The following is a 12,704-nucleotide window of genomic DNA, read 5'->3' as shown; positions in this document are numbered from 1 at the left end:
TTTTACTGAGTAGAGACGTGTCAGTGCATGTGATAGGGACCTGAGTCTTCCATCACCAGCCACTGTGGTTTCCCCACCTGCCCTGGACAAGCAGCCTGGGCAGAAATCGAATTAAGAGGCAGCAAGGAGGGTCAGATTCTGCACAGAAATTGAGCTGAAATAAACCAAGGGATAGAAATAAACCATCAGATTGTAGAGTGCTTTCCAGAGAGTGAGGGCCCACAGGTGCAGAGCAGGCACCGAGCACCCAGAACAGGAGGAATCAGTGGTCAGGCAGAGGCAGTACCAAATAGTTGAGGCAACCAAATTCAAACAGGGCTCCAGGAGCTCACAGTGCTGCGCTATCAAGCAGCAGATTTAATGCAATGTGGAGAGGTGTGAAGATGTGCCCAGGGGAAACTGCCCAGCGAATGCTCAGACTGAAAGGCAGCGAGTCAAGTGGCAGGAACTGCTGGGAAAGGATTAGAGAGCAAGGCAGAAAGTGTCCTCACAGCACAAAACCCCCCTGAAATCCATCGCCAGAAGATATTGTGGAGATCAAAGGCATGGTGTGTTCAGAGGGTGAGAAAGTTAATGGTGGGTGGGTGTTTGCTGGAGTAGTGTGGCAAGGATTCAACTGCCTGTGCAGAAAACTGCTGTCCTACCGACTTCCAGGAGCTGGGAGCGCTGGGAGGAGAAGGAACACCTGGGTTTGCCTTGTTTATTTTGCTTGCCTTCACCTGCTGAATTGCAGCAGCTTCCTGTCAGGCCAGCTCACATGGTGTCACTTACAGGATGTCTCTGCCACCTCCTCCTCCTCCTCCCAGGCCATCCTCAATCCCCCCACACAGCCAGGGGAACCACAAGGCTATCCCATGCACCCAGAGAGGCTCAGCTCCACGAGAGCCACAGGATCAGCTCCCTCCCAGCAGCAACATTTGTCCCTCCCATCACTAGTGGCTGTTGGGACACATGGGTCCTGTGGATTGTAAGGCTGAGGAAGGAAGGAGCCCTAAAAATGCATTCCAGCTTTCCCTAGAGAGGAGCAAGGCTCATCCCATATCATCCATGCAGAAGGGAGTCCCCATACTGGACACCATCCCAGGCCCACCATGGTCCACACTTGACCATCCCTGCCGAACTGCTCTGTGCTGCTTTGCAACCACTTATTTATTCATTCAGTAAGTGGCTCGTAGATCATTAAGGCAAATTGTCCAACCTCCTGCGTAAAGAAGATCACCCAAGCAGCATGCCCATGTCCTCAGCACATGGCCAGTGCAGAGCATCCCTTTGGAGAGCATCCAGCCCCAAGTCAAAAGACCCTTGGAAGTGATGGACTTACAGATCCCAGGGCAGATTCCTCCAGTGACTCATTACTGTTGACTGCTGGAAGTATGTAACTTATTTCCTGCCTGAACTGTCCCAACTTCAGTTCATCTTTCACTAGAGCAGAAGGTCTCAACCCACGGTCAGTCAGCTCCCAGGAGCTGATGGACATCTGGGGGTCTCAAACCAGGAGACAGACAAGTGTGGAGAGCTGCAGCTCACTTGGCAGGGTCTGCACTCCACAGGAGAGGGAGATACTGGGGGAAGGCTGCCAATGAAGAGGAGCTCAAAGGCGTTGTGCAGCCTCTATTCTTCCAGGACAGGGGCATTTTCCTCTCAGGAAGGGCACATCCATCACCAGTACTAATTTCAGCAGGAAAGCTGGTCTCCATCCATGCACTACCACTTTGGGAGTGGGGGAAGGTTGCAAAGACATTTGCAAAGTGTTTCCTTCCTCAAAGCAGTTGTTTTCCAACCAGGGGATTCCAAAAGGGCGGGTCTCAGGTGATGGGAGGATCTTTCTAGATCCCCTTTCCTTGTTTTTGACCCCACAGCCTGACATTGGTGCATGACTTGCTAACTGATGAAAAGTTGAAGTTCGCCCCTAGAATATTTTAATGAGAACAATTTTGTGTTGTCATCAGCAGCGGCTGCTACAGCAGCAAGACAAAACAGAGCTCACAGGGACACCCGCCTGGTTATCCCCATGCAGAATGAATTACAGACATATCGCGGTTACAGTATCCTCCTTTCCCATTATCCTTGTGCTGCTGAGCCCTTCTCCCTCTGGTGGCAACGGGAAGGTCTGAAGACCCTCGGAGTCCTGCTGGCACCATCCACAAACTGCAGAAACCCATGTTCCTGTGACAGAAACGCGTCACCTCCCAGCAGCCGAGCCGCTCCTGCCCTTTGGAGCGATGGGGGTTGCCATGCTCACCCCAAACTCTACATTCCATAAGGAAGGAGCATCTCCTCCCTTCAGCAGATATTTTGCTCGCCGCTGCTTCTTTCCAGCCCCACAGGGAAGCAGCCTAAGGCAGCAGAGAAGCTGGATGGTAGCTATGCACAGGGGGTGTAATGCTTTATGATTACCTGGGAAGAAGGGAGGAAGCAGAGGTTCCTTTTGTAGCTGGTGTCACAAAGCCCAGGAAGAGTTACCACGTATAAGGGAGAACTATTGCGCAGAGATGCACAGCGGTGCACCCATACACCACAACTTCAGAAGCAGGAGAAGTTTGCAAGCTGTTTCCTCCCTCAAACCAGACTGTTTTCAACCAGGTGACTCCGAGAGAGCAAGTCTGGGTTGATGGGAGGACCTCCCTGGAACTGGCAGCGCATCTGCCTGCTTTGGAGAGGCTGATGGGCACTGGAGCAGATACCAGCCTCCTCCCCCTCAACCCGTTCCTCAAGGAATGGCACCCTCCCTCCCTCCTAAACACCTCCATGCGCACCCCCAGCTCTCTGGCCGGCAGACGGGGAGCGGAGGATCCGCGGGTGCGGGTCCCGAGCAGGGTCCCCGTGTCCCCCGCAGGGTCCCGCAGCCACACGAGGGTGCTGCAGCCCCGCGCAGCGCAGCGCAGCCTGCGGAACGCGGCGGGCCGGGGGCGAGCCCCCATCGCGCTGCTCCGCTCCGCTCCGCACCCGGCCTTCTCCCTCGCCCCTGTCCGGGGTTCGCCCCCCGTGTCAAACAGGGGACGTCTCGCAGCTCAGCCCCGCAGCAGGGTTAGAAAACGCCCGCGGGAAAAAGTTATCTCGGTGCCAGCTTCATCCTGGTGTGCCAGAGAGCAGCAGGGAAGCACCGTTACCCTCTCCACCTCCGAATGCCCGTGCCTGTAGAGCTGGCTCCTCTCATTCTCCCTCCAAGTCACCGGAATTTCAATTCCTCAAGAGGAATAAGGGGAATTGTGTATCAAAATCCCATCTGCTAGAGGGAATGGGAGATTTGGGGAGGACAGAAAAGAGTGATCTGTGTTAAAGGAGAGCTGCTCAAGAAGAATCTTGGTCCAGATCCCTCCAGGGGAAGGTCTGGATGAAGGGAGTGATGCAGGCAGGTAAGGAAGAGGTGTGTCCAGTGCTCAGGGGTAGGAGGGATCCTGGGGCTTGAACAACCTGAAAGAGTGTGGGACGGAAAGCGGCCTGTGCTGGGTCTCTGCTTGCTTTTCTCCCAGCTCCAGACACCCCGAGGAATGACAGTGGTTGTGTGAACCACATTCACACATTTAACCACAGAAGGGAGTGGAATGGACCTTAAAGATCACCTGCTCCCAACCCATCCTGCTGTAGGAAGGGACAGTTTGAATTAAACCAAAGTTCTCATCCAGCCTGGCTTTGAACTCTGCCAGGGCTGGGGCATCCACAGCCTCCGTGGGCAGCCTGTACCAGTGTCTCATCACACTTTACAGTAAAAAAATTCTTCCCAATGTCTAACCTATATTTCTCCTCCTTTAGTTTGTACCCATTTGAGCACCAAGCTGTTGTTCTGCAGTCCCAGGTGGGTTTCACAGCGTTGCCGATTCCTGTTTGAGCCAGGTGTGAAAAACAAGTTGTGGGACATACAAGGCACACACCAAACCCCAGAGACTGCTGGGTGCAGCCACTGTCCTTGCTCTCTGAAGCAGTAGGAGACACTGGGCACATCCTTTGCCCATACTGATGCCAGAGCAGGAATTTGGGAGCTCTGGGCTTTAAGTAAGTGGGAAAAGGCAGGGATGCCCCCCACATGCAGCAAACACTGGCAGTGTCCAGGAGAGAGCCAGTGGCTCTGACCACCCAGTCCCAGGAGAGCCCTGATGGGACTGGTGCTGCCCAAGCAACCCAGCCCAGCCCAGTCCTGCTTCCCCTAAACTTCCACAACGCTTCAAAATAAGTGCAATGCTTGGGCCTCTCTCAAGTTTGCCTTGTAGGCTTTTCATGTTTGTTTTCTTTTGAGCCACGAGTTCACGTTCCCAAGCTTTCCCCTGCAGCCAGTAAGCAGAGTTTATTTTTTTTTTTTCTTATAAAAGGAAGAAAGTAGAGCTTTGCATGTAACCTCAGCTTCCCTGAGCAGGGCATCAGCCTCAGGCACTGGACAGGCAGCCGAGAAGAGGCTGAAGCAGCTGGCAGGTCTGGGGGTTGGACGGGGGTTCTGTAGCCTCCTTTCTTCCTTCTCATGCCAAAATCTCCATCCCAGCCACATCTCCAACCACAGCAACGTGTACTGGAGAGAGTCCATTTTATAAAACCACTGCCTTCCCCATTTGAAAACAAACAGGGAATGAAAACAACCGAGTGGAGCCATTTTATGAAACTAACACATACACTGACAGGGCAACACCTCCCAGCCACCAACAACTTAGGAAAATACGGGGAAAACAGAGAAATGAAGCACTTGTTTCTCAGCAACTTAGTGCAAAAAAAGGGGACTACTTATCTTGGAAAATACAAGCAGCTCCTTTACAAGTCCTAAGAACAGGAACAAAAGCAACCACATCTTACCTGAGCTTCTCCAGCCCTCCAGGATTTTTGGGTGAACACCAGGCTTTGTAACAGCTTGCTACTCAGGGAAGGAAAACTGAGCAGGACTGCTCGTAATCCCCAGCTCTGCTGAATTTAAAGGATCAGCACAAATAATGCACACCTAGAAAAGAGGTTCCTCTGCAGGGCAGGTGAGTGCAGAGGAAAAGGATGCCTCTTTAGAAGTCCCAGGACACTCCAGGCTCTACAGTGGGGTTTAACATCCTGCTGGGGCTGGACCCAGCTGCTGCCCAGCTGCATCTGCTGCTCCCGAAGGAAGGATGTATCAGAGCACAATGATTTGTTTTTATTGGGAATATTTGCTTCCTGCCACCAGGATGCATGTGCAGCAGCAGAGAAACATACAGGAGTTCAAGACCTTGTGCACCATGTGAGGCAGAAAAGACTTGTTAAGAGGGGTCTGTGTTACCCAGACATCTGCGTGGAGGAGAAGTGGCCAAGAGTGAACTGCTGAACGTGCAATCCTGCCCACCTTCCTCGCAGTGGGAGAGCAAAGAATTCCACTCCAAACTTCACCACACGGCTCAGCCTGAGGCCACAACTGCACTGGGATGGAGCTACTGGTAGAGAAACTTCTACCTGAGCTGAGCAAGGCTAAACATCAGTCTGAGCAGGTGTGCCCCCAGTGCTCAGTGAGGTCTCTCTGAGGAGAGCAGAGCTGAGGGCACAGCCTTAGTGCACAGGACAGGTGGAAGGGGAAACTATTTTCTCCTCATTCTGGCTTGCCCCTGTGATGTTATTCAAATTCTGTGTTGCTCTCAGAGGAGGGAGGAGGCTCTGAAGAGCAGAGGTTTCCTCCTGCCCTCTCCTCCAGAGGGATGCTCCATTTCTGCTGCAGCTGGGAGCACCCCCTTGCACCTGGGGACAGCTGTGTGTGCCTTTGCCACCGTGCAATACCATTGCACCTTTGTCACCATGCACCTGGTCCCGGCCTCCTCTCTCCAACGTGACACTGCAGAGCAGCAATACTCCCTTCAAAGCCCCTCTGCTCATTTCCAGAGCTTTCTGCAAGCACCAGCTGGTCCAGGCTGTGAACAGCGTGGCAGCAGCGGGACAGCAGGAAACAGCTGAAAGAAAACACCCCTAAGGCGATCACGGCACATTTCCCAAATAGCAACGGCCAATCTTCACCCAGAGAAAGGCTACAAAGAGGGGGGGAGAAACTCAGTCTGATGCCCTGGGGCCATTTTCAGGTATTAGTGGCATGTGGACTAGACGGCCCTTTGGGAGAAAACTCTGTCTGCAAGTCCCCTGTTTTGTGCCAGCATTTTAGACTTTCCAGAAGTCCCAGAACTTTGTGTCCAGCAAAGGTTCAGGCTCTGTGTCCAGGATTCCTTCTGGCTTCTCCAGGCATGTCGCTCTGCATCTTGCTGTGGTGAGGCTGAGATGGAAAAGCCCCAGGTGCTGCTGGCTGGGAGTTGCCAGGATCTAGCAGGGTTCTGCCTGCAGTGAGGCTCCTGGCAAGGAGCTGTGTCCCATGGCGTGAGATGAAGTGGCACTGGGAGCACTGAACGCTTCAACGGCTTTGCAGCTTCACCCCTGAGATTTTGACTTCCCTGTTATGCTGCCTGGAAGGAACCTACCTCCTGTCCTCCCTGGTGGAGGGGGAACCTAAGGGACGAAGTCCTAAGGGACTCACATTCCCAGAGATGCACATGGCTGGGCAGGAGAAGGGTGGCTGCTTTATAACCTCTGCTACCAACCACATCTGCTGACTTAGAGATCTTGTGGGGCCCTCCTGATTTTCCCTGCTTGATTCAGGGGATATTGATGACCAGGAGGAAAAGGCACGTCTTCCCCATCACAGTCTTAAACACAAAAAAATCTTTCCTTCCCCTTCCTCGAGGGGTAGTCCATGTGCTTTCCACCTCTCATCCTCAGCAGGAGAGAGGGAAACCTGCCTCCACATCCATTCCTGCGTGTCCCTTCTCGCCGGTGACTTCTCTGACAAATTCCGATGGCAGTGGAATTTCATGGAGGCTGCAGTGAACATCCTCATGGTGCAGGTGACCTCCCTGGTGCCACCTCACACACACACACACACACACACACACACACACACACACACACACTCACACACACTCTCCCACTCGCAGGGGGGACCAGCAGCGTCAGGATGAGGGGGTTTGGTCCCTCTGGGTGTTACCAGTACGGGGTGGTGGCCAGGAGGATCTGCAGGGCCATGGAGAAGCAGGGCAGCTGGGCCACGCTGTAGGCCACGGAGCGTGTGGGTGCCCTGAGCCGCAGGAGGTAGGCGATGGTGTGGATGACCCGTCCCACGCAGAAGATGAGGAAATGGATCCTGGCCACCGTGGGACTGGGATCCAGCAGGGAGTAGATGGCTCCAAGGAAGAGGAAGGGAAAGATGTTCTCCATGTCATTGCGGTGGGCTCTGAAAAGCATGGTAAGGTTGTTCCTTCCCACCGGAATTCCCTGTTTTCTCTCATTCCTTCTAGCCAGACTACCAATCCCTAGGTGCTGCTGAGCCTCTCCATCATTGGATGGGGCAGACACAGCTCCCAAAAGCATCAGTTCTCCCTTACACACAGAGGCAGGAGAATTTCACACCCTGTGTCTCTCCCTTGGGACACTGAGCTCCTGAAACTTTCTCTCCGTGACTGGGACGCCTTTGCCACAGCAGATGACAGCTCGAGGGCTGGAGCTTTCAAATAAACAGAGCAAAACAAAAACTCTGCGAAGCTGCAAAAAGCTCAAAACTGGTGTGGTGCCAGCACGGCATGGCCCCAGATGTGGCCTTGCTACACAAGAAAAGGCAGTTCCAGACCACAGCTCCTCCAGTGGAGAAACTCACAGGATGAGAGGGTTTGTGGTTTCACCTCTCTCCATAAATGCATCCAAAGGGGATTGGGGAGGAGGCACGGGGGGGGCCCAACAACCCCCACACCCAGCAGCACCTGGGTAACAGTGCCACAGTACGGCTGGAGGGGACCCTGTGGCCACGTGGTGACACATCAGCACTGACGGGGCCAAACCCTTCGCTCCAGCTGAACGTGCACCTGCCCGGGTGTCACAGCATCGCTGACACCACCCACAGTGCTACCGTGCCATGACTGTGGGCTGTGTCCCTCCTCCCCCAGGAACCAACCTCTGAACAAACCCCAAGGACCTGGAGGCTCAGCAGGGCTGGAAGGACAAATGGAAGAAGCAGTAGGAGAAAGGAGAGAGCTGAGAGGCAGCCAGGGGCCTCTTTAAGAGGCAGAGGGTAAATAACCTGCCCTGCTCTGCCCCTGCCCTGCACTGACCCCTGGCTCTGCTCCCCTCCAGTCTGATGTGAAAAGCTGACATCGCCCTTGCTCTGGGGAAACACTTTAGATGGAATCTTTCTTCTCCAGGGCTGCAAATAGATCAGCAAGAATGGACTCTGAGAGCTTTAGCTGCCCAATTCACATCCCAGGCTGCCCCAGGTTTTTGCTGCAGCTCCAGTTATTTATTTTTATGGAAGTTTGTTCATTCTGAATAACCAAAATAAGGTTGTGATTATTATTTCTGCTATTATTTGCTTTTTGCTAGGAAGGAAATGGATCATTTTCCATCCTCCTGCTCCCCCTGGCAGTCTGGCTGCAGGGGCACTGGATGTTTTCTAAAGCAGATACTGGAGGCAGTGGGACATGAGCAATGAGGTCCCCACACATAGCCCAGGGCTCAAGGACTGCAGGGCACAGCTCCAGTCCCTCTCCTGTACATCACCAACAATCCAGCCTAGCACTTGGGGCACCCCCTTCAGCAAGGGGGACAGCAAATCAAGCCCAGGGCTGAATCACCCCGTGTTTTACCTCTGACAAACTGTGACTCTCACAGAAGAAGGGTAGCATTCAGAGTTTGCCCAATCAGAGAGGCAAAAGTTATCGCAATCCTGTTCAGAGTCTTCCTAAATCCCCCCAAAGGGCAGCTGCCTACAGCACTGGGACCAGTCACTCTGTTGCCTGCCCAGGCTGTGCAGGGATGTGGGGTCCTGTCGGAGCAGGACACGAGGAGCCTTTGAGTGTGGGTATGGGATGAGACATTGGGAGCCTGTGGGACTTGGAGCACCTAGAAAAGAGTTAGTCAGAGCTGGATGTTGGACACAAACCCAGATTCTCCTCTTGCCCTTGCTCCAGTGCACACCATGCTCCTGCTAAAGATCGAACTGCTCCAGTGTGCAGGGTCCCACAGCAGAGCTCGGGGCAGTCTGACCTCTAGAATATTACTTGATTAGTGAGCCCTTTAACTTCTGACTTCTTCTGTGCAGAGGGAATGCTGGCCCCAGGAATGCTGGCCCCAGAGGGAACGCTGGCCCCAAGAATGGTGGCCCCAGAGGGAATGCTGGCCCCAGAGGGAATGCTGGCCCCAGAGGGAATGCTGGTGCTGCTCACCTGCGGCACCGCTCCACGTCAGGGTCCTGGCGGCAGAACTGCAATCCCCCATTGCGCAGAGCATCCTCCGGGTTTGCAAACGCCTGTAAGAGAGAATCCCCACGTGCTTACAGTCTTCAAGAACCTTACAGGTAGAAGCTTTGCCCCTAATCTTGAAGTCCTGTGGGGATTTTTACCTGCCCCACTTCGTTACCACTTTTCATAAAAACGAGAGGCACTGCACTTCCATGCACACCGCCCTGGGGGTTAAACCCTGCACCTCCCCACGAGTTTTCCTTGTCCTCCAAAAAACCCAATGCTGCCTGCTGAGCAGATCCCAAATTGGGGGTTTCAAGGGAGCTCCCATCTCACCCCAGTCCCGTTCTTCCCATGAAACCCATTTAGAGGAGACTTTGCCAGCCAGCGAGATCACAGCTGGCAGAGAGCTTGCAGACACAATGTGGCCTCCAAAAGATAATCAAGACTGACTGATTAGTGAATATTCCCTAGCTGGCTTTTTGGCAGTGGCACCGTGTGGCTTTCCCATGGGGAAAATGGGATCCTACACTAATGAAGTTAGAAATGAAAATGATTTGTGTGAGCTCCCCACCTATGCTCAGAAGCCGTTCCTCAGGGACCTGGTTACATCTGACAGCTTCATTTTGCAGCCTGGAAAGGGCCCTGGTGCTTTCTTTAATTATGTTACAAGCCCAAACTGTCCCAGGGCTGGAGCATCATTTAGAATCACAAAGGGAGAAGATAATTCATCAGTTACAACGATGCCACAGCACAGGGTATTTGTATTCTATCTGGGAGCAGAAATGTCCTTCTTGCTCCACTGACGCAGTCAGAAACTCCTCAAAGACTTTAAAACAGATTTTACAGAAATCTGGGTTTTGCCAGGAGTTGGGGTGAGGGTGATAAATGTCCTGTTGTCCCCAAATCGTGAAGGCAGCTGGTCCTCCCTCTATTTCCCCCTACCCCCTACCAAGAACAATTTCCTCCACCTATTGTTTTATTCCCCACGACTTGCTGCTCTCCTGGAGCATTCCTGTAGCCTGTCAGCCTCCAAAAGCTCAAAAACTTTCTGCTACGTCCCAAAAAAACCAAAAAAGACCATTGCAATGATTTCTTCTTAAACCTTTTTTTTTTTTTTTTTCTTCTCCTTTTTTTTCCAGACACTGCAAATTAACCATAAACAGACTCTTTCTGGAAGCATCTCACCTGCTTGGCATTTTAGATCTGATTATTATTTAGATTAGGTTTCCAAAATTATAAACATCAAGTTACAGATGGTAGAAACAAACAAAAAGGGTCAAAGAGAAGTGAGATATTTATCTGCTGCAGCTATGAGACAAGTTTTGCTTTCAACTGAAGTCAAAGAAAACTCAGCTTGCTTCAGGAAAATTTTGTTGAACTTTACAGGAATAAAAGAAGAAAGAAAAAACCACAGAAACCCAAGCAAGGAGCCAGAAAGGGAGGAGAAGGGAAACGAAACTGGATCTTACCTTCTTTCTGAGTCTCACTTGCCCCGTGATGATGGCAACAACATACATTTTTAAAATCAAAATCGTGCTGTAGAACGTGAATGACAGGAACACTTTATTTTCCATCATTTTGAGAGAACGTGCTGCTCGGTCACCTCAGCACCCAAAGCCAGAGGAGCTCTTGGGCTTCCGGAGAGCCCCGCAGGAGAGAGGCAGGAACAGCTGCGTTTGAACACAACACAAACCCTCTCAATTTCCAGTGAGAGCCCCCAGCTCCTGTACCCCGCGCCAGCCTGCCGGGACAGTAAGGAATCCGCAGCCGACACACGGAACAGGTTTCTTTCGCTCCTCGCACCCTGCGGATGAGCTGCCCCGAGCCAGGACACAGCACCCTCGAGGGGGGCCTGGCACACAGCTTGACCCCCGATCCCTTTAAACCAGTCCGCCACATCCCCCGTCCCAGCTCCCCGCCTGTGCCCCGAGCGACGGAGCCGCACCGAGCATCCCTGGCCCGGCCCGGCGCCGCTCACCCGCGGAGCGAACCCCTCCAGCCGTGGAAGGAGGAGTTCGGAAGAAGGTGAGCGCCTGCCTCAGCCGCATCCAGCCCTGTGCTGGAGCCCACTCCTCCGTGGCCGCGCTTCCCGTCCCGCCCAGTCGCTGGCTGAGCGCTCGCTTGCACGGCAGAGGCATTCAAGCCTTTCCCACAGATCCACCTGCCGGGGGATGGACAGGGGACAGGGCTGCCCCCGCACCCCCGGCTGGACCCAGCTCCGGGAATGACCAGCCTGGAACCCAGCCGGGCACGTCCTGGACCCCAAAGCCCCAAAAACGGCAAGAAGTGAAAAGCCTGCCCGCCCCAAAGTCAGCTCGTCCTGGTTTTCTCCGAGAGGATGAACCAAAGCAGCCCGATGGAATTGTGTCTTTGGTTTAGAAAGTGCCATGTGAACTTGGAGCTGGCTTTTCCTCAGCCATCAAACATTGTGGAATAGAGTGGGATCAAAACCTCTGCAGGCAGCTGGGCTGCTATTTAATGCAAACTTAACTCCTTCTCCCCCAGTGCTAGCAGCAGCAAACCTCAGGGAGCCAAAGGCATGGGGGCTTACAGGAGCTCACCAAATTTATTAGAGTGGGTTTAGTGTTCATTCTCTTAATACAGAAAAAGGAAAAAAAAAAAAAAAAGAAGAAGAAAAAAAAGGAAAATACTTATTTCAGGAAAACAGAAAATTCTTTGCATTTGCCTCTGAATCTTTCTCATGGCCATTATGCCCTGGTGCTGCAAACCCAAAGACACTCCACTGCTGCATGCAGTGCTCTCGCTCAGCCCCACAACATCCAAGTGTGGAAGCACAAAGCAGTGAAGAAAATGCAAAGCCAGACATGCAATGGGACCCACAGCGCAGGCATAGAAACTGGATGTAGCTGCTGTGGTTTGTGTTGCCATGGCATGGGAGTGAATGTGGAGTGGAGGCCATGTGGTCTAGTTTTTCTACCTGATACCCAGAAAAGCATCAAACCAAAACCTCCTGCCAAGAAATGTTCTATACAACACGCCCACAAATAACGGAAGACTTGATCACAGTCGGCAGCACTTTGCACTATAGTGGTTAATAAGGTGTAAAAGCCCCCCAGATTCATATCCAACTGGCAGACAAGAATTTTACTTGGAATTCCTGGAACAGTTTGACAGATTTGTCCTCCTCCCATGCCCCACAAGGGTCATCTTTTGGTAAGTCTTGTGTCCTCAGGTATGCTGATATGCTAGGAAATTAAGATTGTGTTTGCCATTGTATTGTTAATGCTCTATAAAGCCACTCTGCAGTTCAGGCATTTATCACGGGCAATCCAAGAGAACCATATATTCAATAAACTGTGCTATTCCTGAACCCAGCTGGCTCTTTGGAATGTTACCAGACCTATAGTTCACAGATTATTCGTGTACCTGGCACGGGGCCTTATAGTTACAGTTTTTTCAAGAGTGCAGGGAGCCGTTGAAAACCCCAAGCACCTGGTTTTAAGGGGGAGGTACTTGCAGTTGGTCAGCACCACC

At 52.5% G+C, this 12,704-nt stretch overlaps 1 protein-coding gene across 1 annotated transcript; it reads right to left on the bottom strand.

Moving 5' to 3' along the window:
• Positions 1-3,866: 3,866 nt before the first annotated feature.
• PTGES (prostaglandin E synthase) lies at positions 3,867-11,304 on the bottom strand. The gene is made up of 4 exons (XM_040083317.2): positions 11,188-11,304; positions 10,679-10,879; positions 9,192-9,274; positions 3,867-7,210 (listed from the first exon to the last, which is right to left on the bottom strand). The coding sequence occupies exons 2-4, from the start codon at positions 10,784-10,786 to the stop codon at positions 6,961-6,963; spliced, it is 441 nt and encodes a 146-aa protein (XP_039939251.1). The 5' UTR covers positions 10,787-10,879; positions 11,188-11,304; the 3' UTR covers positions 3,867-6,960.
• Between the last annotated feature and the right edge of the window lie 1,400 nt (positions 11,305-12,704).

The sequence above is a fragment of the Hirundo rustica genome, chromosome 20, assembly GCF_015227805.2.
Source record: "Hirundo rustica isolate bHirRus1 chromosome 20, bHirRus1.pri.v3, whole genome shotgun sequence".
Classification (NCBI taxonomy): domain Eukaryota; kingdom Metazoa; phylum Chordata; class Aves; order Passeriformes; family Hirundinidae; genus Hirundo; species Hirundo rustica.
Note: the sequence above shows the minus strand (reverse complement) of the source record. Positions and strands in the feature narration are given on the sequence as shown.

Coding starts and splice junctions, on each gene's coding strand:
- PTGES (XM_040083317.2), bottom strand. CDS start 10,786: ATGATGGAAAATAAAGTGTTCCTGTCATTCACGTTCTACAGCACGATT. Junction 9,275..10,678: donor AAGTGAGACTCAGAAAGAAG/GTAAGATCCAGT, acceptor TCTCTCTTACAG/GCGTTTGCAAACCCGGAGGA. Junction 7,211..9,191: donor GACGTGGAGCGGTGCCGCAG/GTGAGCAGCACC, acceptor CATGCTTTTCAG/AGCCCACCGCAATGACATGG.